At 42.7% G+C, this 26,529-nt stretch overlaps 1 protein-coding gene across 2 annotated transcripts in view; it reads right to left on the reverse strand.

Moving 5' to 3' along the window:
• KAT7 (lysine acetyltransferase 7) overlaps positions 1–26,529 on the reverse strand; it is a 31,754-nt gene that overhangs the window by 4,259 nt on the left and 966 nt on the right. Inside the window, exons 2-12 of one of the 2 annotated variants that reach the window (XM_060646337.3) lie at positions 24,673–24,820; positions 22,147–22,323; positions 20,302–20,541; positions 15,097–15,179; positions 11,958–12,047; positions 10,405–10,503; positions 7,621–7,731; positions 5,912–6,103; positions 2,987–3,076; positions 2,611–2,751; positions 1,432–1,525 (exon numbers count right to left, since the gene is read on the reverse strand). In XM_060646337.3, coding sequence (XP_060502320.1) covers positions 1,432–1,525; positions 2,611–2,751; positions 2,987–3,076; positions 5,912–6,103; positions 7,621–7,731; positions 10,405–10,503; positions 11,958–12,047; positions 15,097–15,179; positions 20,302–20,541; positions 22,147–22,323; positions 24,673–24,820 — 1,465 coding nt within the window. The remainder of the gene's footprint in view (positions 1–1,431; positions 1,526–2,610; positions 2,752–2,986; positions 3,077–5,911; positions 6,104–7,620; positions 7,732–10,404; positions 10,504–11,957; positions 12,048–15,096; positions 15,180–20,301; positions 20,542–22,146; positions 22,324–24,672; positions 24,821–26,529) is intronic. The other variant, XM_060646338.3, reaches the window with a different exon arrangement.

Genomic DNA, 26,529 nt, shown 5'->3' on the forward strand with positions numbered 1-26,529 from the left:
AGACTGGCCAGAAAATGCTAATCATTCATTACAGACGGTTTTAGGCAATGATTCTACTTTTACGGATGTTTGAAATTTTCCATGAAGACAAGTTTATAAGATAGGTGTCACCTCTTCAGAGTTACAGGCACACACACACCCCCACCCCGGTAGTGGGACTGTTCCACTTCCTGATTTCATCTCTTCCCAGGTGGTTTAAACATGGAAAAGCTGGAAAGCTAACTCTAAGAATTCTAATTTTGACCAAAACATGTCATAGGCCAGTGAACCCTGCATAGAATACAGTTGATTATCATTTACAAGAAGTTAAATGTTCTCTGAAGTCACGGCAAATACCGCACCACCGCTCCTAGGGGAAATACCGGGTTCGGTTTCTATGAGCCTTCGGTCATATTTTCATCAACCCGCCATTATGTAACCTTATTGTAACTGTGTCTGTTTCACAACTTATTTAACATACATTGTTGACTCCTTAGCATCCAGCTTCCGGCCAATAGCACCACAACCTACACCTGAATGAAGCCTGCCTAACTCAGGTATTTTCTCTGCGAGGCACCCCACAGCCTTTCTGGATGGCATTTCAGCACTACACTCAGGGGCAATTTAAAATCACCAACAGGGGCACCTGGGTGGCTCAGTCGGTTGAGCGTCCAACTTCAGCTCAGGTCATGATCTCGCGGTTTGCGGGTTCGAGCCCCGCGTCGGGCTCTGTGTGGACAGCTCAGAGCCTGGAGCCGGCTTCAGATTCTGTCTCCCTCTCTGCCCCTCCTCCATTTATGCTGTCTCTCTCTCTCTCTCAAAAATAAGTGTTAAATTTACAACAAATACAACCAGCAACAAAAAGCACAAAATTATGAAAAATGTAGCACTGACGGATCGTGAAACAAACATCTGTTTACACCATGAATGCTGAAACAAGGCACCTGCTTGTTTGGAGCTGAGAAAATGCAGTGACTTTTTGCTGCTGTGTGCGTGTCTACAAGTGACGGCAAAGTGCCGAGAGTATTGACTTGGGGTTTAAAAATAAATTCCTAAATACAGAATACACTATTGATGCGGCCCGAAGCCTCCACCAGGTATATATATAGGGACTGCCTCTAGACAAGGCCTTACAAAACCGAAATCCCTAATCCGGGAGCAGATTTGAAGCCTTATGCACGTATGTGCTGTTCCTAAGCCTCAAACGGGGATAATCCTCAAAAGCTTACTTCACTATCCTCTCTTTCTCCTACTCTCAGGTACCAACTCCAGGTTGGTCCAACGAAGGTTCCTTGCATACCAGGCTGGCCGGAATTGCTCAGATTTTTCTCCACATATTCATTCACTTGCTACACGCCTGCCCGGAACTACAGGGACCACAGGACAGAAAGATGACAATGTTCCCATAGCCCCTGCCCCTTGTGGAGCGTGGGCCTTAGCAGTGTCACTTACTGAAATCAATGAGCATCTTGCCATAGCCCTGTCTCATGTACTGAGGCATGGTAAGGATACAGGACACATTGTAGTTGAGGAATGAATTCTTTTCCTGAAATCAAGAGCAAACAGATGGAAGCAGGTCACGAGGGTTTGGAACCAGAGGGGTCCGCAGTCCCACAGATTCAGAATTAGGCACCGGCAAAATATCTGGCTAACCAGTCCCGGGGAGCGGCTCACAGCTGTTAACGTCCACACCTACTAGGTATGGCCAAAGCCATTAATCCCAGGGTTTCCCTAGCTCTTGGGATCAGTCTCATTTTCAGGGGGCGGACTCAGAGTTCTTTATAGTCACAGCGCAAGGCAAGGAGGTCTGAGGTTTCGACTGCTGAGTTGGTGTCGGGCAACCCTCTGTAAATGCTATTTTTTTAAAAGGGGGTTGCCCACTGGAAAGGAGGGAGACCCCAAAGAGTAAGCCCCCAGTTTGGAAGGGGTTGGTCAACAAGCAAACCACATTCTGGAGGATTCCGCTTATGTCAAATGTTCACAAGAGGCACACTTCTAGAGATAGAGGGCTGGGAGGGGTTGGGTGGAAATGTGGAATGTTGCTTAGGGGTTTCTCGCCAGGGTAACGAAAACAGTGGGGCCTGTGTCGTTGCCGCACAACTCTAGTAAAAACCACTTAAGTATGCACTCTGAATGAGTGACTCGTATGGTATGTGGATTACACTTCAATAAAGTTTATATTAAAAAGTCCTAAGCAAAATCTGGCCTTCGGTCTTCAAAGGCACAGTGGGGTTATCACTGAAAAGAGCCCAGCTAGAAAGCCAGGCAAAAGGAATATATTCCTGGTTTTAGGCTAATAACAGAGGGCAGAGCCAGGAGGGTTGGCTTGACTACAAAATGTGGGTTTTAAGGGTTAGCAGGCAGGGCCTTGGCCAATAATTAATAGGCAGCTCCAGCCCACAAGTCCAGAAATGAATAAACCAGAAGCTTTCAATAAAGAATTGCACATTTTCATTAAACAGCCTTTGATACATGGATTTCCGAGCCCCGAGCCCCCGCCCCTGCAAGGGAAGGGCGGTCATCACTGTCCAGGGTACTGCCTCTTCCTTGTCAGTGATTTGGGTCCCCATATGCCAACATCAATCACCCCTGCTGTGGCCATTAGCTTCTTAATCTCCAGATCCTGCTGACCTTGGAAAAATATCCAATCAGGTGACAGCCGGTGTTGTCCGCTTCAGTCATAACATAAAACAGGAAGGGTTCCACATCGTAATATAATGTCTTGTGGTCCAGAAAAAGCTTGGCCAACAGGCACAGGTTTTGGCAGTAGATCTGGAAACCGAGAAACAGAATTCATGTGTGGGCCAGCGACTCCTACACTTATCAGATAAAGGCCTAAAATTAAAGATCATTATTGCTGATGAAACGGCAAGTGTACTCTGGTCAATAGTTGAACTTTATCTTCTTTACAGGGCGAGATGGAGACCAAACACACGCCTTCTGAAGCCTGTGAATATGCACCACCACCACCACCGCCGACGCAGCCACCCCTCCTGCCACTGTTTACCTTGTTCTTCTTGCCATCTACTTCAAACACAGAGACGGAGCCTTTGCGATAGATCTCGTCGCCGGGTGGGTGTTTCCACACACATTTAGCCTGCAGGAGAATGGAATTCATATCAGGGAAACAAGCTTTCCCCAACAAGACTACCGCTCAAGAGGGAAAATGAATCACAGGTCAAACTTTAGTTAGCGGAGATGACAAGACAGCTGACACACTTGAGAAGGTACAGCAAGAGAGAGTTTGTTTCAGTAAAACAATTAAAGTCTTCTAAAACCATAGTAATGTTTTTATGGTATTTTTATAGCAGTTTAGAACAAGATTTCTAGATGGTATTCTGGCCCTGCTTCAACCCAGGAGATTAAAATCATCTACTGCGTAAAAGACAGATAAATAAAAAATACCCTTATTATAAAACGCCTTGTGCCAACAGGAAATTCTTAAGCAGCTTATTTCCAGCAGCTTAGAGTTGCTAAGTAAGGGCAAGAATACTTGACGTTCACCTTTACCAGTACACTTTGCTACCACCTAGCCATTAGTCTTGGTTTTCAGATCAGAAAATAGGCCTGTAATAAAAACTACCCCCACCAAAGTGTTCCCTTTGGTATATAAGGAATAGGAGGAGCAAGTCCTTTCTGTGGCTTAAAAAAAAAAAAAAAAAGGAAAAAAAAAGTCAAGCAACAAGAAACTGCAGGGGTAAATGGGCACCCGGCCACAAGGGGGCACAATGTACCCCCCCCCCCCTTTCCTCACCTTCAATGGCTAACAGATCTAATTTTTTTTTTTAAGGTTTAAGACAGAGACAGCACAAGCAGGGGAGGGGCAGAGAGAGAGGGAAACGGAATCTGAAGCAGATTCCAGGCTCTGAGCTGTAAGCACAGACACAGGGCTCGAACTCACAAACCTTGAGATCATGACCTGGGCTGAAGTCAGTCGCTTAATGGACTAAGCCACTCAGGTGCCCTCTTAACCGATTTAATGCAGGCTGTCAGCCATTGCTGTACATGGATGAATTCTTTTGAAAAGTTTTATGTGAATACATTTTTTTTTTTTTCATTTTTGAGACAGAGAGAGACAGAGCATGAACGGGGGAGGGGCAGAGAGAGAGGGAGACACAGAATCGGAAGCAGGCTCCAGGCTCTGAGCCATCAGCCCAGAGCCCGACGCGGGGCTCAAACTCACGGACTCACAGACCGTGAGATCGTGACCTGAGCTGAAGTCGGACGCTTAACCGACTGAGCCACCCAGGCGCCCCTGAATACATTTTAAAATATCATTTAAGAAGCGCATGTACGTGGAACATTTTCTACCAAGTTTTATTGTGACTTTTGTTCAACTCAAGAATCATGGCCCAATTGGTCACATGTAAATCCAAGTATTAACTGGAATTACTTCAAGAAAGCTCCACCCAGTCTGTTCCTTTATCCACCTCCTTATTCATGCTGGCTCTTTCCAATAACCTAATTAGTGTGACACTCACTTGTTTAGAAACAGAAGCCAAACTCTTGGCCAAAAGGCCAAAGAAGGCCCACATCAGTGATTACTCCTAAAGCAATGGGAATCAGAGGAGGTGTGGACGAAAACAGGTTTTCATTTCCGGAAATTCGATTCTTGCACCTCACTTAATGCAGGAGGTCCTCAAATACACATAATGTTTACCTGGCCTTCAGATTTATCCAAACCCTTTTTTTACCCTTCTACTACTATTTCCTGCCCTTTTTGACTACTTCATTGGTTAATGCCACTAAATAACCAGAAACAAAAAGGAAGAGGAAAGACTTAAATGGTGAGAAGTTCACATCCATAAAAATACCAGCCTTACTTTCACGCAGCAGCACGGTATTTTAGCTTCCCCTCATGGTCTACAACGGTTGGAGACCAGGCCTTATGGTACCGCTCCCCACCCTCTCCCCACACTGGTGTCTCCACCAGTCCTGCCCATCTCTCCAGCAGTCCCTCTCTACCCGAAGTCAAGCGTGCAGGGGTCTGAATGGCTTAATTCACAGGGGCGGTTCTGGGCCACAACACTACAGACCATGTGTTCAGCGACGGGAACACAAAAATGCAGTTATCCCCCAACCCAACTAGGGAGAAGAGTGGAAAGACAGAAACCCTGGGTTGTAGACGCTGGCCATATGGAAATCCTGGAAAATAAGGGGGGAGGGAACAGAAGAAAAGACACCCTGAAAGGTTTTAGAGCCAAATATGCTGTGACTGCAGAAACAGGGAAAGGAAGGTTCCCTGCCGGAAACGCTCCAGTCTTTCCCCATCTCTGCTCCCAGAAATTCCCATGTTTCAGACAAGACTTTTCACCCCACAACTAGGGAAAGAAAAATGGCTCAAGCTACAAAATATCTAGTAACCAATAAAGTGAGTGTCATGTCTTTATTCCTATTTAAATCAGAAGGACAATGTTCAGGAACCAGAAAGCACTAATCTTGAGAAGGCACCAAAGGACCCATTTTGTAAATTTCATAACTTGCCTCCTTTAAATAAGCACTCATTCAACAGTCACTGGGCATTTACTGCCCACACTGGTTGCTAGGGATATACAAAGGTGAGTCAACGTTGTCCTTGCTCTGTCTAATGAAGTCTAATCTAATGAAGTCTATTTGTTTTCATCTAGCTTGGGACACATAAAAACTGCAGGCAGGTCATTTATATCCCAAGGAGAAACAGAAAGGAGCAGGCAATGTGTATGACAGGATGTGGTTAAGGGACATCAGTTGTTTCAGGTGCCACACAGCACACCTTGCCACAGGCTGAATCCCCCAACCCTGAGATGTGGCTTTCAATTTCCTATGCCTTCATCTCATTGCTATGGACCACGGAGAGATGCATGGATAAAGGCCATCCAGACAGACAGCAATATCTGGAGCTCCAAAGCTCATCACCATCATGATTGCGGAACCCCAGACCCGGACAACTTACCATGTGCCGGCGGAGTATCGTTTGGCTCTTCATGTATTTTAAACAGAATTCGCACATGTAGAGACGTCCCAATCGTGCATACTCTTCAGGATAGGGAGAATGGTACCAAGTATCGAGCTCATAACGACCAAAAGCAATTGTTTTAATCATGTTGCTCCCCTCTGTGATTTGGCCTTGCAGCCGTAACTTCTCCTAGTGTGGAGAAGAAATCCAAAGTCAGAAGATTAGAATTGATCATCTGTGTTATTAAAAAACCCGTAGTTAGCTTACTATGCATACTACCACCCTAGGCTATGAGAAAAATAGAACTGGCTTCTAACTCACGAGAAATCTGCACTATGGAGGGCTACCTACCTGGGCATGGATAATCAGGAAGGCTTCTAGAAAACTCCTGCCTACACACTGCCTGGCACAGGTCTCAACAGACAGCAAGCGGCTTCTCTCTGCTCCCCCCTACCATGCTCCAGGCCTTGTCTCTTGAACCTCAGAACAAGTCCTTGGTAAAATTTTGTTTTTAACCAGCCTGCACCAAACCAAATTTTAAAGCAATCTACCAAGAATGCAAATGCCCCACCCTTACTGGACACTTCTAAAATGAAACAGAAGAGAATATCTAGAATGTGCTTTGAGATCTGCTTCTAAAGCTCATGGATCGTTGGGACAGAAATCTACTGGGATAGAGGGCCATCCTCTCAACCTCGGTCCCTGAGAAAAAAAACATTCCTGAAACATGGATGGGTGCTTTAATTCTGTAATCTAAACTCCAGATAAAGTAGAAAATACTTTTGGGGATCTATCTCTACTCAGTCGCTAGAATTTGTCAGCATAACCAGGTGGAGAGCGGTGAAACAGACTAACCTGGGGAATGTTCTGTTCCGGAGCAGAACAGAGAAAGCCAGCCATAGCACAGCAGCCCAACCCAGCCCAGCCCAGGGCAGCCATCAAACCCTGCCTCCTCTAAGTTTCCAGTAAGTCTATAGGAGGATTTGTAAATTAAGTGTTTGATAAAATTAAAAAAAAAAAAGGTTTAACGGGATGTTCAGGTTTTAAGCTAAGTTTCCCTCAACACATTTAATCTGTTAAATCAGAGGTACCACAGTTTTTAAAAGCAACGCTGTTGAAAATTCTGCCTAGGGTATCAAAACTACGTGTAAAACTAACTGTAAATAAAAAGCAGAACACAAAACCAGCTTCATGTATGAAACTTGGCTAGGTCAACGCTGAATTTTCTAAAATATCCACCTACAGTCTTTTCCCTTATTCCTCTTCACTATTCTTTTAGAGCTAGCCTGGAAGGGCTGAAGAAACTGCTAAACCTAAGCCAAGTTCCTGCAGGGGGTTAAGAGAACGGAGAGACTCATCAACCAGTCCAGAGGCTCTCAGAATTGCAAATTACCCAACTGAGACCCAGGGGCACCTATTGTCTTTACCAGCCTCAATACCTCCACACCCGGAACTGGTCCTTCCGGGAGGTGAAAGGGAGAGAGAAAACCCATCAGGCAAAGGAAAGAGAAGGGAGGAGGGGTAATTAATTTTAACCATGAATGGGGTGGATCACCTCGAAGCTGGATAGCTGGGGGAAGGGGAAAGAGATTCAAGCGGCAAAGTACGTTTGTTTAATTCCTGGCCAACTGATGGCTGATCATTCTTCTTGGCAGTCCCACATGCCCTTCCCAAGTGGTCCAGAGCTTGAAGGTTTTCATACTCACCAAATCCTCTGAAGCCCGGGCTTGCGCTCTTCGGAAAAGATCCAAGTCATATTCGCTAGTCAGGTTTTCCAAGAGAGGTTCCCGAGTATTCCCATAGGTCTGTCTGTGTTCCTAGGAAAATAGCCAGAGCGTGATTCTCTCTGCTTCTAAGAACTTCATCTATTTCAACTGATGCCAACCAGAGGGCCAAGCACAACTATAAGCTATTTACTTAGTGCCTACTATATGCCAGGCATTATACTCGGCACCAGGAATTGAGCGTAAGACGCACTATCAGGTTAATGCCAAAAACCACCACTATCCACCCTAATGAATCTAGAAAGAAAATGCTCCTACACCTTCAAAAAGGAGCTTCATTCTTCTATCTCTAAATGAGCACCTCGAGGATCAGAATTCTATGCCTCCATTTCTTCATCTGAAAATGTGCATGACAGTACAAATAAATAAAAATATAACAAACCCAAAGGCACTACACATTCCTAGACAAAACAAAAAACAAAAAAACCAAATCTCTGACACTCAGAGTCTGAGAGTTTAGACTGAAAGGGAAAGCTGCAAAGGGGAAGGGTTAGCTGCGCTAAGGAGTCCTTGGTAAATTCTGTCCCGAGTCGCTGCACCCACTGCGGTCTGCCAAAGGCCCAAAGCTCCCGACTCAGATCTCCAGCCCGAGTGCACAGGCAAAAGAGGATGGCCTCTTTAAAAAACATTTTACTAAATATTAAGCAAGAAGAAAGAGGCAATATTCATAGAAAATCCGAAGCATAAAAATAACCCAGTTCTTAATTAGTATCAAATCTCACCATGATAGTAGAGAAAAGTATCCTTGCGCAGGAAAGGAAGGGCACGGGGGAAACTTCCCTTTTAAACCTCCGATTCTAGCCCTTCCCACTTGATCCTAGACTCCACCTCCCACCCAGAGAATAGGAGATAATGGTTGTTAAGTGGAGTGGATGGCTCATCCTAGGGAGACCATTATAGAGTTCACACGCATATTAGCATGTGAAAAAACCATTCACCAATATCTTGAAGCTATTACAATTTCTTCAGGTTCTTCTGGGCCCATCTGACCAGTATATTTTGAATTTGGACTCTGTTATCTACGATTTAGGTTCTCAGTATTAAAAGTATTTCTTCTAGTTTCATACACATCTTTTTTTAAGTTAAAAAAAATACCCTACCCAGCATTTTTAACAGGAAGGTTGGGTCCCCATCACCTAGCTCAAATTATTGCAAAGTAAATGTTTGTAAGATAAACTTCAGGAGCTTTTCCTTTGGACACTCCTTATACTCATATGATTTCTGGGCAAATTACCTCTCTAAACCTCTCCATTCTTATCTACGAAATAGGTGAGACGCCATCCGTCATAGAGGGCTGTCCTAGAAATGATGGGAACAACATAACCATAACACCTAACACACAAGCACTCGATAAATGCTATCACCGTATTATTTATGCCCCATCTACCCAACATGTGAATAAAAGCCCGGGAAGCAGCAGTCAGCCTCATACTAGAGCCCTCCCTCTACAAACCCAACAGTCTGGTGTAGGTGTTTAGCTACAAATTAGCCCACCATCCATCTCCTACTGGCTGTTGCCATTTATTCGTAAGATTCTCATTCTCAGGGCAGGGAGGACCACCAAATAAAGTAAATACGTAGTTTGGCACGTTTTGGCCTTAGTGAAGCCACGCTGACTGTCTAAGCACTCACAACCCATCTAGTCTGATGACTCAAGAAGCCAAAATTCCAATTCCATGAAAAAATAAACATCAGAAAAAGACCCAGAGATCACACACCGAAACACCCAGGGGGTTACATCTCAGAGGGTGATTTTTATTCTCTGTATTTTTGGTATTTTCTTTCTTTCTTTTCTTTAACGTTTATTCATTTTTGAGAGACAGAGTGCGAGTGGGGGAGGGGCAGAGAGAGAGAGGGAGACACAAGATCTGAAGCAGGCTTCAGGCGGGTAGCTCAGAGCCTCAGGCGGGCTCGAACCCATGAACTGCGAGATCATGACCTGAGGCAAAGTCGGATGCTTCACCAACTGAGCCACCCAGGTGCCCTTTGGTATTTTCAATAGTAAGCATTTATGAACACGTTTATAAATCTTTATCAATTACATATATTCACATATCACATTTAAAAGAAGTCTTTATTTACATTTTATGCAAAAGTGTTTTGAAGAATTTTTCATGAACTTGAGGAAATTAGTTCAAACCATTTAAGTGAAAACACAGAAATTCAAAGCTGTACTTACAGTAATATCCAAATGACATAAATAAGGCATTATGTAAAAGGTCAGAAAAGGTCAGGAGGCTCTCCCCCCAGACGCTAACTGTGGTTACTTTTAAGTAACCACTACACCCAATGTGGGGCTCAAACTCACAACCCCAAGATCAAGAGTCCGATGCTTTTCTGACTGAGCCAACCAGGCGTCCCTATTTCCCTGTACTTTTCTTAATTGGTCTGTATTCCCTATTACAAATGTGCATTACTTTTAAAACTAGAAAAAAATTAAAATACTACCAAAGAAATCTTATTATATAGAATACATCCCCCAATTAATACTCTTTATCATGTAGGAATTTTGCTTTCCCATTAAAAATACACAGACTCTCACTCAGTTGGAATACTTTTCCTTATACAGACATCTCCAATATCTCGGTATTTGTTCAAGGGGCTAAATTTAACCGTTTACAGCAAATCTGAAAAGCAGAGTTTAGAAACCCAAAAGCAATCACATGCAATTACAAGAGTTCATGCCAATGGTCAACGTTTTCTCACCATGTATTTCTCTTTCTGCTCTTTGCTCAGCCCAGAATTCCTTTTCTTCCTGAGTTCGGCCACCTTTTCCTTATACCGCAGCTGCCTCTCTGTTGGTGCCTGAAAGGAAAGAGAAAACTGAGAAGCTAGCCAGAAAACTCATTATGTCAGTACGTTTCAAAATGTAGAACAAAATGAAACGAAACAAAACAAAACATGGCAGGGAAGAAAAAAACGCCAGACGTGTGAAGACCACCCTATGCCTATGACGGCAATTTTCAAATTCCAAATTGGGTTCCCAGACCACCGTGGTTACAGGCAGTTCATGTTTATTTTAAATATTAAGCCCAAAAGAACACATATTAAGGAGGGACGTCTCCACCAGAGCAACACGAATAAAATAAAGATGATTTCAATTCAGTAAGCATTTATCGAACATTTACTGTTTTCCAAGTACTGATACGACAAGGAATACAATTTTTACACTGAGAAAGATTAGAACCCAAGACAGACAATGAAAAAAAGGAGAGCTACCACTTACAGAGTGCGTATTACCTGCCAAGCACTGGGGATAGGTATTTTGTTAGCTGACGACCCTACCAGGTAGGTATTCTTCTTCACTCGTTTTTATTAACAAAAAAATGCCAGGTGTGTTACAAGGACAGAAAGTTTAGGGAGGTTAGCTGACCGGCCCAAGACCACACAGGTAGAGTCACAGAATCACAGTATTCAAATCCAGATCTGTCTGTCTCCAAACCCAAACTTCTCCCTCCTCACCATGCCTTCCTCTGCTATCCACCTACAATCTAACCACAAAAACAGACATCCGTATGATGAACTGTGATAAAGGCTAAACCGGCCTTCTGAGAACATTACAATGGAACAGATGAGGAAGAAATTCATTCTTGATAGGAGATCTGGGAAGAATTCCTACCACGGCTGAGAGGTGCTGAAGGCCTTGAAGGATAAGCAGAATTTCTTCTTGGTATAGGCACAGAGTTAGGCAGAAAAACAGCAAGACCCAAGACCAAAGGCATTCGTGGAAGAACTAGGAATTTAAGCGTAATCAACAAGCACGAACGTTCAAAGAGGTAGACAAATTAGGGCAAAGCAGCATCTAAGAATCCAAGGGAAGAGAGAAATGGAAGAGAAATGACATGACCAACAAGTGTCAAATGCTAAGGAAAAGTCACCGGTGACCTCGGAAACATGCCAGCAAAGCGAAGGGGTTTGAAAGTAACAAAGGGCTAAAAAGTAGATGCAAAGTGAGGAAACAGAGCAGCAAGTGTATCTTTCAAAGAATGAGGATTATCTTTTATCACTATTACTATCATTATCATAAATAGCACGGGTCCTTCATTTATGAGGCAGAGGTGTTTGCTTCACGAAATTTTACTCTTTGGAAAAACAAAACAAAACAAAAACGCTTCTGAGTTTATGACTGAAGACCAGTTATTTAGAAATACCACAGGGAACGAGAGGCACAGATAGACCTAAAGACCGTTAACGGGGCAGAGGAGATCCCAGACTTGGCTCTCAGACTGTGAGCGGCCAGAGTTTAACAAGGCCCATACCTGGTGCCTGGTTGCATGCCTGTTGTTGTCATCTTGCCTGTGGGACAGCATCCTTTCTTCTATCTGCTTATCCCGGCTCTGTGCTCTCACCTGCAACCATCAACAACGTCAATAAATCCACCTGCTTCTAAGACTAAGTTTACTGAAAGCATAAGAATACAATGGTCATCCCTTGAATTTACGTTGCACTTTCACCTTCAAAGGGTCTTCGCGTTTATTAGCACAATCTCTCCAAGAACAGGCGAGGCAGGCGTCACAGTCTGTCGCCTCAACCACGAACTAGAGTCAGAGAAGTGAAACCAAGACCGCTGACCGGTGGTAAGGCTAAGATCTTAATTCAGTCTGAGGACTCTGAGCCTGGACCCTTCCCACCGTACAGTGGGTAAGAAACAAGAAACCGTGAGGAAGTGCAAACACAGGGCAAAGAAGTGCGAGGGAAAGGGCGGACACCCGGGGTCAAGTCTACAGGGAAACTGACCTCTGGAGTCGGGTGATCCTAAGACGGATCACATCAGCTCTCCCAACCGTTTCAGGACCATCTCCCGGAAGGAGAGGGCTCGTATCCCACCGCCTGTTCAACTTCACGCTAGGACTCGGCAGGTCAAAACACAATGACTGACATCTTCCCACAGATCGGCTCCTCCCAAACATTCCGTCTATCGACGGCAACGCTTTCTAAGCCACTCACCACGTCAGAAACGAGAAGGTCGCCCTCGTTGCTTCTCTTTGTCTCACACCTCGCATCACAAAATCCATCAGCAAGTCTATCAGGCTGCTCCCCTCCAAAACGTATCCCGAGTCCAATCAGCTCTTACTATCTCCACTGGTACAACGCCAGTCCAGGCCACTAGCTCCTGTCTGAGCCCAGAGCGGTCTGCCAACTAGTCTACCCGGGTCAGCGCCTGCCCCCTCCAGTCCGTTCTCCACACCACGAACCAGCCGTGACTTTTAGAAAGTGCTCGTGAAAATTCTATTACACCTCTGCTAAAGCCCTCCAAATGCGTCCCGCCGCCATCACAGTAAAGACGCGCTTCCAACGCCAAGGCCTTAACAGGTCCTTCACGATCTGGATCCGGCTTCCGCGTTCCCAATCATGTTCCAGCCACGCTGGCCTACTCTTGGTCCCTCAAACCCAGGCGTTTACCCCCACCTCTCAGCCTCTGTGTTTGCTCGTCCTTCCACTTAACGTCTCTCCTCCTAGATGCAGACACAACCGTCTCCTTGCCCATCAGCCACGTCTCAGGTCAGATGCCAACTCCTCCAGGAGGTCTTCCTGAACAACCCAAGCGGAAGCAGTGCCGTATCCCCGTCACCCCCAAACAGCCACTCTCTGTGTTTGTAGTTTTTGGTTCCTCGCAGCATTTATCACTGCTTGAAATTCTTCTTCACTTATTAGTTTGTATGTGTTTTGCCTCCCCCTGCGAGAACGTTAGCTCCTCGAACGCAGTCTTTTACTGCATTCACAGGACCCACAGATATCTGTCACGGTGTTTGGCACAGCAATCTGGAACTGAATAAATTTGGTCCTAACGCTGATTGCAATTGTCCACTGGGACACTCAGAGTGACCACATATAGGCAAGTACTTTAAAAATGACAGAGCTTTCAATTTAGGTGAGGAGTTAGTCTATAATTCTTCCACTTGGCATTCCAAATATAATAAAAACCTATATCTTTCCGAAATCCCCTGGATCGTCCAAGTTCCAGTAGTCAAGATGGATTATGCTGAGCCTGATTTCTCTTGCAAAGAAGAAAACACGACAGAGGAAAAATTCAGGAAATGCTTTCCTTTTCTTCGTAACTTTCTTCCCCAAACTGGCATTTTTCTTTTTCTTTTTTGAAAATAAATTGCTTAAGGTAACTCGTTCACATTGCTACAAGCCAACAATTTTTGAAAGTTGTACCCGAGGAAGACGTCAACGCGAGACCACGCTTAGTATCGGATCACGATATTTAAAGTCAAGAGGTAGAGGACAACTCCCAAAAAAGAGATCACGGTTATTTTCAGAGAACGAAAGACCCAAAGCCTTGTCGGCTTCTGCTGCAGATACCGGCAGAGCTGCTCCTGTTGGGATCTGGTCTCAGACTAACGGGAAGATAATGGGCAGACCAACCACTCACTCTTACACAGAGCAGAAGAAATGGAGCCTGCTTACACAAGAGATTTGGAATAAAGAAAAATGACAGTGTCTTCAACCTTGAAATCCGTGTAAGCTTTCAAAGTCTACTACTTTGCCGAAAGACTAAACATGCAAAGAAACTTCCCATCGTGTGGTCTCGTTAAGAAAATGAGGACAAATTCCTGAATCGGAAAGAACTAGTGTTAGTTAGGGATTCTAACTTTTCTTAGGATGAAACTGGCTCAGACGGGAATAAATCTGTGACCTTGGCGTTGTCAGAAAATAACAACCACAGGAACAGTTAATGCTTTGATGTCATGAGCTTTGATAACCTGTCCCAACACTACCCACGCAATGCATTTAATTAAGCGTGTTTGCAACTCCTGCTTCCCCATTATTAGTTTCATCCTTGGTAACAGCAGCCTATACAGGAGCCCACAAAATAGGATCTTAGGCTCTCCTAAATCCATCACCCCCAAATCCCAAAAGTTACGTAGGACTGTATCTTTCAAGAATTTAAGACAAAAATTGGCCAAGAGTGGGTGTGACTGAGAGTAACAAAAAGGAAACGTATTCTGCGGAAAGAGAGCCAAAGGAAAATAATCATGCAAAAATTTAAAGAGCAAAATGTCTTCACAGATTCACGAGAAGAGAACTTAATGCATAAATACTGAGATCACATATTTAGGCAAATTAATTCCTCGTGGAAAAGGTCCCTGCCTCGTCGAAGTCAATTTTCGATGGAAAATATCAATGCACACAGGATGATATTCCAAATGTTCCAGATCTCCCTATTAATTTCTTTCGAAGCAGTCATTACATACTGTAATTCTTTTATTTATCTGTTTAAATCTTTTTTTAAAAAACCCAGCTGTATTTTTATTGTTTCCTCCACTGGAAGATAAGAAAAGGGACCTTGCCTATTTTGTTCACATTGTATCCCCAGTGTTTAGCCAAGTGCCTGGCAACAGAAAAGCACTCACTAGATTAAGTATAGAGTCAAATAATGAATACAATTACCTTGCACTCATCAGCGGACAGGTTATGATAGAGCGGGCATCCTGAGATGGAGAAATGTCTCTCATGTTTTCCTGTAAGATGTCCTGTTAAAAGAGGAAAAAACTTAATCTCGAGACAGAAGATTTAAGCTCATAAAGTGACGTGGGTTTTTTTGTGTGTGAAAAAAATTTGTTTAATGTTTATTATTTTTGAGGGAGAGACAGAGAGCAGGCAGGCGAGGGGCAGAGAGAGAGGGAGACACAGAGTCGGAAGCAGGCTCTGGGCTCTGAGCTGTCAAGCACAGAGCCCGACGTGGGGCTCGAACGCACAGGCCATGAGACCATGACCCGAGCTGAAGTCGGACGCTCAACCGAGTCACCCAGGCGCCCCAAAGTGATAAGTTTTCTATAGGACAACTGTGTAATTTGGCTGTATCATTTCTATCCAATATGTATCTGATCACAGATTGAATCCACCAAAAGTAAGTGCTGCCAGGGCCATAACTTGCACCCACTGATGAATTCTTTTTTGCCCCAGGAGGGATCTGGCAATCTTTGAACATACTTGTGTATGTTTAATATAAACTGTAGCTCCTTCTGTTTTTTTTTTTTTTTTAAAGTTTATTTTTACTTATTTTGAGAGAGAGATAGAGAGCAAGCAGGGGAGGGGCAGAGACAGAGAGGGAGACAGAATCTGTGCTAACAGCGCAGAGCCGGATGCGGGGCTCGAACCCAGGTACTGTGAGATCATGACCTGAGCCAAAGTCAAGAGCTGGACGCTTAACTGACTGAACCATCCAGGCACCCCAGTTCCTTCTGTTCTGATAATGTATTTCTCAAATTCTAAAAAATCATAAAGCCATATATTTATAAAAAGGAACAAAATTACAAACAGAAACATTTTCTTTTGGTGAAACTTAACTTTCCGTTGCTAAATTATCAAGTTATATGTATAACAGGTGCTCCTTCCTTTCTATTATGCAATGCTACCCAATCCGAATTGAACTCCTTTCAATAATCAAAAGAAACTTGTGGAAAATGAAAAAGAAAATGGACTCTTCTATTCTGCAAATAAACATATGTTGACAATTTTGAATCAGGTTAAATATATTCATTTTTTTGGAAGGGGGCTGATTTTGCTTAAAGATTTAGGCTTCTGTAATCAGACTTTTTAATAGATGGTATTTTTAATAATGGGATATTACTCAGCCATAAAAAAGAATGAGATCTTGCCATTTACAATATGGATGGTATAGGGGCACCTGGGTGGCTCAGTAGGTTGAGTGTCTGACTTCAGCTTGGGTCATGATCTCGCGGCTCGTGGGTTCAAGCCCCACATCGGCTCCACGCTGACAGCACGGAACCTGCTTGGGATTCTCTCTCTCCCTCTCTCTCTGCCCCTCCCTCACTTGTGCTTTCTCTCTCTCAAGACAAAAAAACTCAAAAAAAAATTTTATACAATATGGACGGCATAATGCTAAGTGAAATAAGTGAGTCAGAGAAAGACCAATACCATATGATTTTACTCATAAGTGGAATTGTTTCAGAGTAACAAACGAAGAAAAAAAAGAGACAAACAAACAAACACCAGGCTCTTAAATACAGAGAACAAAGTGGTGACGCCAAAGACGGAAGGCACGTGGAAAAAGGGGTGAAACAGATAAACGGGTTCAAGAGTACACTTAGCTTCATGAGTACTGGGTAATGTATAGAATTGCTGGGTCACTATATCATACACCTGAAACTAATATACCACTGTAACACAAATAAACAGGCACAAGTTAGCACAAAGCTCCTTCTTATGAGGGGATAACGTGAGGAGTTAACAATACAAAAAGCTCACTTTAAAGGGGTATCTCTTCACTTTTTAATTTTTCATGTGGTTTTGGGAAACACACAGGGAACTGAACATTACTTCCTTTTTATACGTCTCTTTAACCAAAAAGCTTATAAAACCTTCAGGTAATAGAGACAATAGGATTTTAAAAATCATATATGATTTATAAAGTAAGCTTTAAAGAACAATAGTTCACGTATTGGGAGAGACAGGAATTAATACATGTTATGCGGACTGCCATTTCCCCAGGATTGTGTTATTAAAAATGTGATTTTAGAGATCTGTTCAATTTATCTTGCACACAAAAAACTAACCTCAGTGATCAAACACCGTGTACAAAATGTAAAGCATCCATGTTTTAGAAAGTCTTCTTTCTGTAGATTATTTCCAAAAAATATTTCTGTAGATATTTCTAAGATATTATTCATCTATATCTTCTGAGTAAATTATTCAAATGTCTTAGTTTATAATAAATAAACTAAAACCAATCAAATGAGTCTATATTAAAAGTTTTATAAATAGGATAGCTAATCTATTGATCTAGCAATTCTATTGTTACAAATTTATTCCACAGGTTTTCTAGCAAGACATCAAACTACATACGTACAAGACTATCCACTATAGTAATATTCAAAGTAGCTAAAAATGAGAAATCTAAATGTCAACTTACACTGTACAATTTAAAAAATTTATAAGCTTTAGGGGTGCCTGGGTGGCTCAGTCGGTTAAGCGTCCGACTTCGGCTCAAGGTCATGATCTCGCGGCTTATGGGTTCGAGCCCCGCGTCAGGCTCTGGGCTGACAACTCAGAGCCCGGAGCCTGCTTCCGATTCTGTGTCTCCCTCTCTCTCTGCCCCTTCCCACTCATGTTCTGTCTCTCTCTCTCTCTCTCAAAAATAAATAAACATAAAAAAAAAATTTTATTTTAATTTATAAGCTTTCAATATAATGGAATGCTCTGTATTCTTTTAAATAGATGGAACCCGGGGCGCCTGGGTGGCGCAGTCGGTTAAGCGTCTGACTTCAGCCAGGTCACGATCTCGTGGTCCGGTCCTTGAGTTCGAGCCCCGCGTCAGGCTCTGGGCTGATGGCTCGGAGCCTGGAGCCTGTTTCCGATTCTGTGTCTCCCTCTCTCTCTGCCCCTCCCCCGTTCATGCTCTGTCTCTCTCTGTCCCAAAAATAAATAAAAAAAAGTTGAAAAAAAAAAATTTTTTTTTTAAAAATAAAAATAAATAAATAAATAAATAAATAAATAGATGGAACCCTAAGTAAGTAAAATACCCAAGATGCCAAACCAACCACTGTATTTTCCCTTTTGTGAATAACAAAAAGGAAATATATGTACATATACATGTGTATGTACATACAAACACACAAACTTACTAGAAGCATTCATAAAAAACTACCAAGAATAGTTTTATATCTGAGGATATGAGTGAAGGAGAACTTTTACTTATTCATTTCAGGGCTTGTAAGTTTGTACAAGCACATAATACTTTTATACCAAAATTATACACACACACACACACACACACACACACACACACACACACACACAAATTAACGACATTATTTTCCCAAACATAAAGAGTGGAACAGGATCAAAAGTAATTTTGGCAACGGATTTTTTTTTTTTTATTAAGTAATCTCTGCCCAATGTGGGGCTTGAACTCACGACCGAGATCAAGAACCACATGGTCTACTGACCGAGCCAGCCGGGTGCCGCCTTATCAAAAATAATTTTGGAAGCTCAGGTTCACACTTTTCAAACTTTGCCAGCAGATGAACACCAAAATTCAAAGTGAACTTTCTCTGATGCAACAGATTTGTATTTATCCGCTCATCTATTCCATTAAGGGGGTTAAGTACTGAGCAAAGATAACACACGGTCAGGCCCGACTCTGACCTCACCTCCTCCTGTCCACTGTGGCTGCTCCGCCCTAGGCATAGTGGCCCCTAAGTGTGCCTCCAACAGCCTAAGCATTCTCCCGTCCCATACCCTTTGCACTGGTGTGTGTGTGGGTGTGCATGGCCGTACATATGCACAACACCTTACTTGCCCTCTCAGCACTACCTTATCTTCCTTCAGAGAATGGTCTCTAGTTGACCTATTGTACACCTACCTGTTTTGACCTTCCCAGTTAGACTATAAGCTCCGTGAGGGTAGGAACTCTGACATGTTCATAGCTACATCCCCAGAACCTAAAACAGTATCCGCTACATAGCAAACATTCAATAACTATGTACTGAATAGCCAATTAAGCATACGACATAAAGGGAACAACTTAGGGATGCACGGACAGTGACCAGCAGTGCTGGAGTCCCTTTCCTTGCTGTGCGGCAAGTCGATCCCCTTACCCTCTTAGAGCATGTTGGCTAGCTCTTAAACACTGGTGTTTATATGATGAGGTCTAGTCTTACTTTTTCATTATTTGCGCAAGGAAACAGATTTAGGCCTGAACCAATTAGCTTCTTTGAGCGAAGGCTGGTATGACATTCAGGGGAATTTACGCCCTGTGCATTCTGAGTTCAAATTATCTGAGAAACCAGTGCCAAGACCCGGAAAAGATCCAAATAAATTAAATACTAGGGAAAACATACTGTGGGCCCACAAAGCAGCAGCTCACTCTGTTCTACCTTTTCTGAACCTGATGGCCACATTCACAAGTTCACAAATTCGAGAAGCAGACCCGGTGGAGAAATGCCTGTGATCTCAAAGTCAGCACCTTCCAACTCTAGACAAAAACTTACGCCCAACATGTGCACTGAAGCTCACCTAAGGAGAATTGATAAGGTTTAAACCACTATAAGAATCTGTCAGTCAGGAGTCAAGGTCATAAGAAAACAAAGACATACTCATTTATCTGAGAAGAAATACTTGTCTGGTTTGTATTGATTAAGCACACAAGACCTAAAACCACTGAAGTCACAAAAGGCCGGGGTCTCCTCTGTGCCCTTTTAGTTTCAAAGCCACGCAACAAGAAATCTGTTTTTCTCACTTCCTTAGCAGCTGTGGCCGCACAACCGGGGTTGTGCATTAGCTTACACTCATTGAGTTTGAGCTACGCGCCATACAATGAGTTGTCTGAAGGTAAATGGTCCTCTGTTTTGTTTTTTGCAGGAAAAAGGAGGAAATTTTTCACGGGGGGGAAGCTCTCAATAAGCAGAACGGTGCATCCCACTTAATTTCCTTGCAATCGGATCTGTTATTATGGACAGACAACAGGCCAAGAAGCAAAAATATTCAAGTGGGCAACCCAGTGATACTCTGAGCACCACTGAAGAACCTAAGGAGCTAGGTCACAAGGGAACACAGAACATTTCTTCAGGAGCCCAAGTCCAGAGGGCGAGAAGCACAGAACACAGGCATCGTGAAGCTGGGCGCACTCACCTAGAGAGTTACAGCCTGGAGTAGGACATTTCATATTGAAATTGTAGCTTTCGTGGAAGCGACGACGCTTGGGGCGATGAGAGAGGTCGCTGCCTGAGTCCTTCAGGGACATGTCCTTGGCCATGCTCTCATCGTGAGACACATTAGGGCTGGAGATGTCGATGTCAGACTCAGAAGAAGGTGCGTTTCCAGTTGGAGTTCGAGGTGGAGACTCATCATGATCGGCTGTATTTTTAGTTTCTAAAGCAAAAGTAATTGGTACAGCTCATGAATGAAGTTCATTTGTTGGAGGTTTACTATTCAGAAGAGTTTATGGACTTTCCAGATCCTCTATCGTTTAACCAGTAACTTCTAACCACTTATCTGCTATAAATGAAAATGAAGAGAAACTAACATCATTCCTTTGTGCAACTTTACACTCTGACTACAATTAAGTTTGGAGTTTCCCCAATACATTTCACTTATCTGTGTTCCTCACAAACCCCCAACCATGGATAATCAAAACTAGATGGAGGCAAACTTTTCTTTAAAATTACCATCCAGGGGTGCCTGGCTGGCTGTTGGTTGAGTGTCCAAATGTTGACTTTGGCTCATGTCATGATCCCAGGGTCATGGGATCAAGCCCCGCCTCAGGCTCCTCACTGGGCATGGAGGCTGCCTGGGATTCTTTCTCTCCCTCTCCGTCTGACCCTCCCACGCTGGACAGCACACGCACGCATGCACTCTCATTCTCTCTCCCCCTCTCTCAAAAAGCAAAAATAAAAATGCAATGAAATAAATAAAATAAAATAAAATAACCCATTCCACTCCTAGGAGACACACAGGATGGAAGAGAAATGGATGACAGGCTAGGTGTGTGAGTGTGAATGAACTTGGCTCTCGAGATAGCTTGTGAGTAATCTAACAACGTAGATTATAAATCACGGGCTGTAAACCAAATGCCTATAGGAGCTGGGCAAGGCCAAACAGAGACCCAATTGTCCATCTCAAGGAGACAACTACTATTCCGCTCTAGTCAATACTGTGAGTGAATGGGTTACCTCATTCATGTTCCCGGAGATTTGCATTTTTTAAAGGAAACTAGTAACTCAGGTTTTTATATGAAATCTCTGTATTTTCAAATGCTGGCAACAAACTTTTAAAAGTGTTAACACAGTGGGGCACCTGGCTGGCTCAGTCGATTAAGTGTCTGACTCTTGATTTCAGCTCAGGTCACGATCTCGCAGTTCGTGGGTTCAAGCCCTACATCAGGTTCCACACACTGACGGCGTGAAGCCTGCTTAAGAGCCCCCCTCTCTCTCTCTCTCTGCCCCTCCCCTGCTTGTGCTCTCTTTCTCTCAAAGTAAACTTTGAAAAAATAAAAAATAAAAATGGGAACCCTGTGCAAGCAAACCAACTGAGCGTGTTGGCAGACTAGACGCTCCCCAGTCTATAAGCCATGCGTTAAGGCCTCTGATTTGGGCTGGTGAATCACGATCACAGCAGCTCGCCATCCCCCATTACCGAAGGTCACCTCTCCCCAGAATTTCAGAGATAAATGGACAGACAAGCATGAATGTAAGAAAATCTGGTTTAGGCCTTCCTCATCTGTGGGTAAGAGGGCCACAGTCCCTTTTGCCTGTTATAGGTCCAACCCAATATACTCCAGAGACTGTAAACTTCAAGAGTACTCTAGAGCAAAACTGTCCTCAGCAAGACATTCAAGAAAGGAATCCAGCAAACAGCATTTGCCTAGCTGAATTTCGTCAGTACCAGGCATCTACCTGCAGTGGCCCCAAGCCTTCCTTAAGAGGAAACTGACCAGATCTTCTCTGTAACTGACCAATTCATACTATACTCACTCACCTCTATCTGAAAAGTCAACCACCTGCTCAGTTTCTGAGCCAGACGAACGAGTCTGCCGAAGGGGGTACTTTTTTGGAGTCACTGGGGTAGGCTGCTGCTGACTACGGGTCACTCTTCTGGTAGAATAAGCAGGCTCCTCAGTGCCAAAAGATTGCAAATTTCGAACCGGGCTGGAATCTGATCCCCAATTTTAAAAGATAATAAAATAATTAAAGAGAAAAGAAGGAAATTTGTTTTATTTCTCATCCATATGACTTATTACCACCTGCGCCCTCCTCTTCGTATTTCACAAAATCCAACAAATCATTAAAATGTCTATTTTATTAAATAAAAAGGAAGCTAAAGAGACTAGATCAGGCATAGAAATCCAATATAGTACAGAATTAATAGTTTTAGGTTCTGGAATCAAAACTGACTCCCATTCAATCCCCCTGCACCATACCAACTAGCTATAACATCTTGGGCAAGTTCATCTCTCCAGGCCTGTTTCCCTGAACTATTAAAAAAAAAAAAAAAAAAAAAAAAGTAAATTATTTGTAAATTCCTCACCTTTGTTGTGAGAAGTAAGTAAGATAATTCATAAAAACGTTTAACGTAATCCCTGGTACCTAGATCTATAGCTTTCTAAGTATTAGCTGCAACGTCTCTTTCTTTCCTGATTCCAACCCACCATCAAACAGGTACTCTACTTCTAAAGGTAGAACAATACACGTATTTCCTTTCTTCAGGCATCTCTTGTGTTCTTCCTGATTACCCTGTCTGATACTCTGAAGCAAAGTCAGAATGGATTCATGAAGGGTAAGGCAAGAACACAGCTTTTGAAATTCTTTTGGATAACAAAACTATTCTGAATCACCCAGCAGCCTTTTCACATCTCTAATTTGATGACACTGAAAAAAGAATTAGAAAAAGATTCAAAGCTGAAACTAAAGCGTGTTTTAAACAACGAAAGATCCTAAGAGGATATGTACATCTTATTCTGCAAAGAAGAAAATTGAAATTCTCAAACTTTTGGGTTAAAAAAAAAAAAAAGCACACAGCTAGGTTATCAGCTTGCACGCCTCCAGGGGATTCAGCCAATTCATAATAGGGTCTATATCTTGCTTTAGAGAGAGCCACCTTACACAGACTACATTGTGAATGATGCCCCTAGGCGTCGTCCAACTCCATAGTTATGAAGTAGAACAACTAAGAAGTGACCCAGGACCCAGTTATTTCCTAGCTGTTTGGAATATTTTCAACTTTCAGGTGGCCAGGGCACAGCCAATTATGCTTTGTGAGAATATCACTCCCTTTCCTTTGCATATACTGTTCTCTCTACCTAGAATGATGTTTTCCCACCTTTCAGTTTGTAAATTCCTAGCAGATCCTTTAAGATTTCCATCTTGGAGACCGGCCCCAGCTCTGAGCTTCCATAATATGCTATACAAACGTCTCAGAGCTCTTAACCACATGCATTACTACGATCAGCTGGCATACTATATTTCGCACTGAACTGTGAGCTCCTTATGGGCAGGAATTATGATTTTTCTATCATGGCATTCCAATACATAGCATAGTATCTGAATTACAGTAGTTTTTTATCGGTATTCCCAGTATGCTAAAAAAATAAAAACTTACAAATTGAGAATCTTACAAAACTTACAAACTTACAAAAAGACAACAGCTATACTTTGGCTGAAATGTTAAATACAAAAATAAAGTTAGGAACAGTTGTTGAGAATGTTCTCGTTTTCTCCCTTGAAAAACTGAGGTTTTTCTCTCATTTTGCATCGTGCTCCTAAAGCAGTAACTAGACCTGCACTATTTAAGTGCTTGAAGCATATTACAAAATTTTCCCCCTTAATCTCTCATCAGCTACTGATCATTAGCTTTTTGTATTAACCGCAACTTTCTTTCCTCCCCAGGGAATGAATCCCAGAGCAGAACCAGGAGGGATGAGGGGCACCTTCTAAATCAAAGCCCAGATGGCTAATCGCACTAGAGAACCTTCAAACTGCCTTCCAACACGGAGGTCCTCTATTCTTTACTACCAAAGCCAACTTCTGGGTATTTACAACTGTAAAGTAGTTGGATGCAACTACTTATGTCTATGAATCATGTCTGACCACGTTACAGAATTACATATAAGTTATGGAAGTATTTAGAAGTATTGAACCTCCTCCAAAAACAAGTTCAAGAGACTATTTCAAATGCCTAAGTCTAAGCCATTCTAACAGAAAGTAAAAATATGGTCTCCCCATTTTACTCATGGAAAAACTATTATTCTAAACAAAAGTTAAATGACTTAAGACATATACGCGCCACACAGTCATTGTATCAGATATAGTTCTTTGGGGTCTACAAACTGGACAACCCCCAACAGAACCATTTTTAAGAACCTGATACTTCTGCAGGCATTGACCCTGCATTTTACCAGATTTTGTCATCTACACCAAGCCAAAGGACCAGTTTCCACATTCACACAAGAATATGATGACCAGCGAGGTGGCTATGAGGCACATCAGGAAGAATGAATTCTTATACCTTGGGAACTCTGGCTCAGCCGGGCTGAGGAGCGGGTGACTCGGGCAGATCGCCGGGACGTGCCGTCACTCTCTGAACTGTCTGTGTGCTCGAGATCTGTAGAAAAATCGGAATCTTCGGTTCCATCTGAACTACTGCCTGCATTCCTCTGTAACACCATAGATCCAGACATTAGCACAGAAGCATTTACTCTGTGGGTTTGTCTTAACACTGGAAATAAAACGAATTATGATACTGAAAACACTAAGAAAGGATTCCACCGCCAAATTCCCTTTATTTAAGGCATTTAAATGGAACAACCTGCAGGTAATGCACCTTGGTTAAATAAACAAGAGAATTAATTCTTACTTTATTGTCACTAATTCTGAAACAAGTACATTTAGAGGTCAGTACCACAAACTGGAAATAAAAGTACCTAATTCGAAATGGTCTGGCTGACATAACTACGTACTTCGAGTCCATGGTGGGGAGAAAAATGTCAGCGCTAGACCCCTTTTAACTTTGGAGTAGCTTTTGTTCAAAGTCTCCATGAACAGCCATCACATTTTTTTTTTAAACCATATACTAATTCAAAATACCAGGGTCCACAACTCTGATCCCAAGAGAACTTAAAGGAAAAGACTAAAGTTCTTCTTATGTTATCTATCTACGAAGTTTCTCCACGTGAATGCTGAACGTGGTTTAAAAAAAAAAAAAAAAAAAGCGGCTTGCATGTGAAGACTTAATATCTAAGAACAGAGATTTTATCATCTTTTCAATAATCATTTGTCAATTTTTAGCCTCCTGAAGATGATTAGCCATAAAGATAACTTTCATCGGTTGAGCATTACCGCTACACCCTTTACTAAGCCAGGAAGGAAAGAGCATTTGCTTAGAAAACAATACAAAGCCTCAAACCACAAGTCCTCTATTTTTTATCCAAAACCCTTAGGGCCAGTTGTGCTTCAAATTCCTAACTTTTTGGCTTTTTGGAAAGGGAATACTTTGCATATATCCCTCAAGTAACACTCCATAATCAAACACACTAATATTTCTACAGCAGAATATAGAAACAATCGCACCAAATCAGATACACAAAACCTGTAAGTAGCCTCAGGATAGTTGAGGACAGGTTTTGCCACCAAATAAGTTACTAAAAACACTTACATTTTCAAAAGCTCTTTGTATTTGGGACCTGCAGAAAAGGGACTGTGGGCCTATTCCAAGGCACCGACACTATTCCTGCACTTGGTTAGCCTTCATATAAATAAATACCACCTACCAATGTAGGCCATTTTAGGAGAAAATAAAAGGTTCAGATGTTTTACTTGAAAACCTCTGTGGAAAAAAAAGATTTCTGCAGAAATAAGCAAGAACACCATGCAGCTTTCCAAATATTTCAAGGGTAAACTGCCCAGAAATGAGCAGAGACTTCAGAGTCATAAGATGAAGGGGGGAGTCTTACAGGTCATCTAGTCCAGTTATCCGTTATTTGAATCCCTGACCATCCCTTCCGGGTTTGACCCTGGAATTCAGCTCTTCTCTCTGGCTTTCACCAACCTCCTTCCCATCTTACCCCAGAGCAGACTTAATCGCTCTCTTACTTCCCTCCCATAATACTTTGTATATACCTCCACGTAGAGAATTTACTAGCTCCTTCTACACTTAAATATGTCCGTTTTCCCCATCAGACTGTGATCTCCTTAAGCCAGGGATCATGTCTGATTAATTTGTGAATCCCCAGCAACTAGCACAGTAGCAAGCAGTCAATAAGCATTTGTTGAATTAGATTTGTTCTGTAGTCCAGGCTCTGCTATTGCCTAATGGGAGTGGCTTAGGGCACTCCATTAGGCCTCTGTTTGTTCAGCTGCAAAGAAA

The sequence above is a fragment of the Panthera onca genome, chromosome E1 (genome assembly GCF_046562875.1).
Source record: "Panthera onca isolate mPanOnc1 chromosome E1, mPanOnc1 haplotype 2, whole genome shotgun sequence".
Taxonomy (NCBI): domain Eukaryota; kingdom Metazoa; phylum Chordata; class Mammalia; order Carnivora; family Felidae; genus Panthera; species Panthera onca.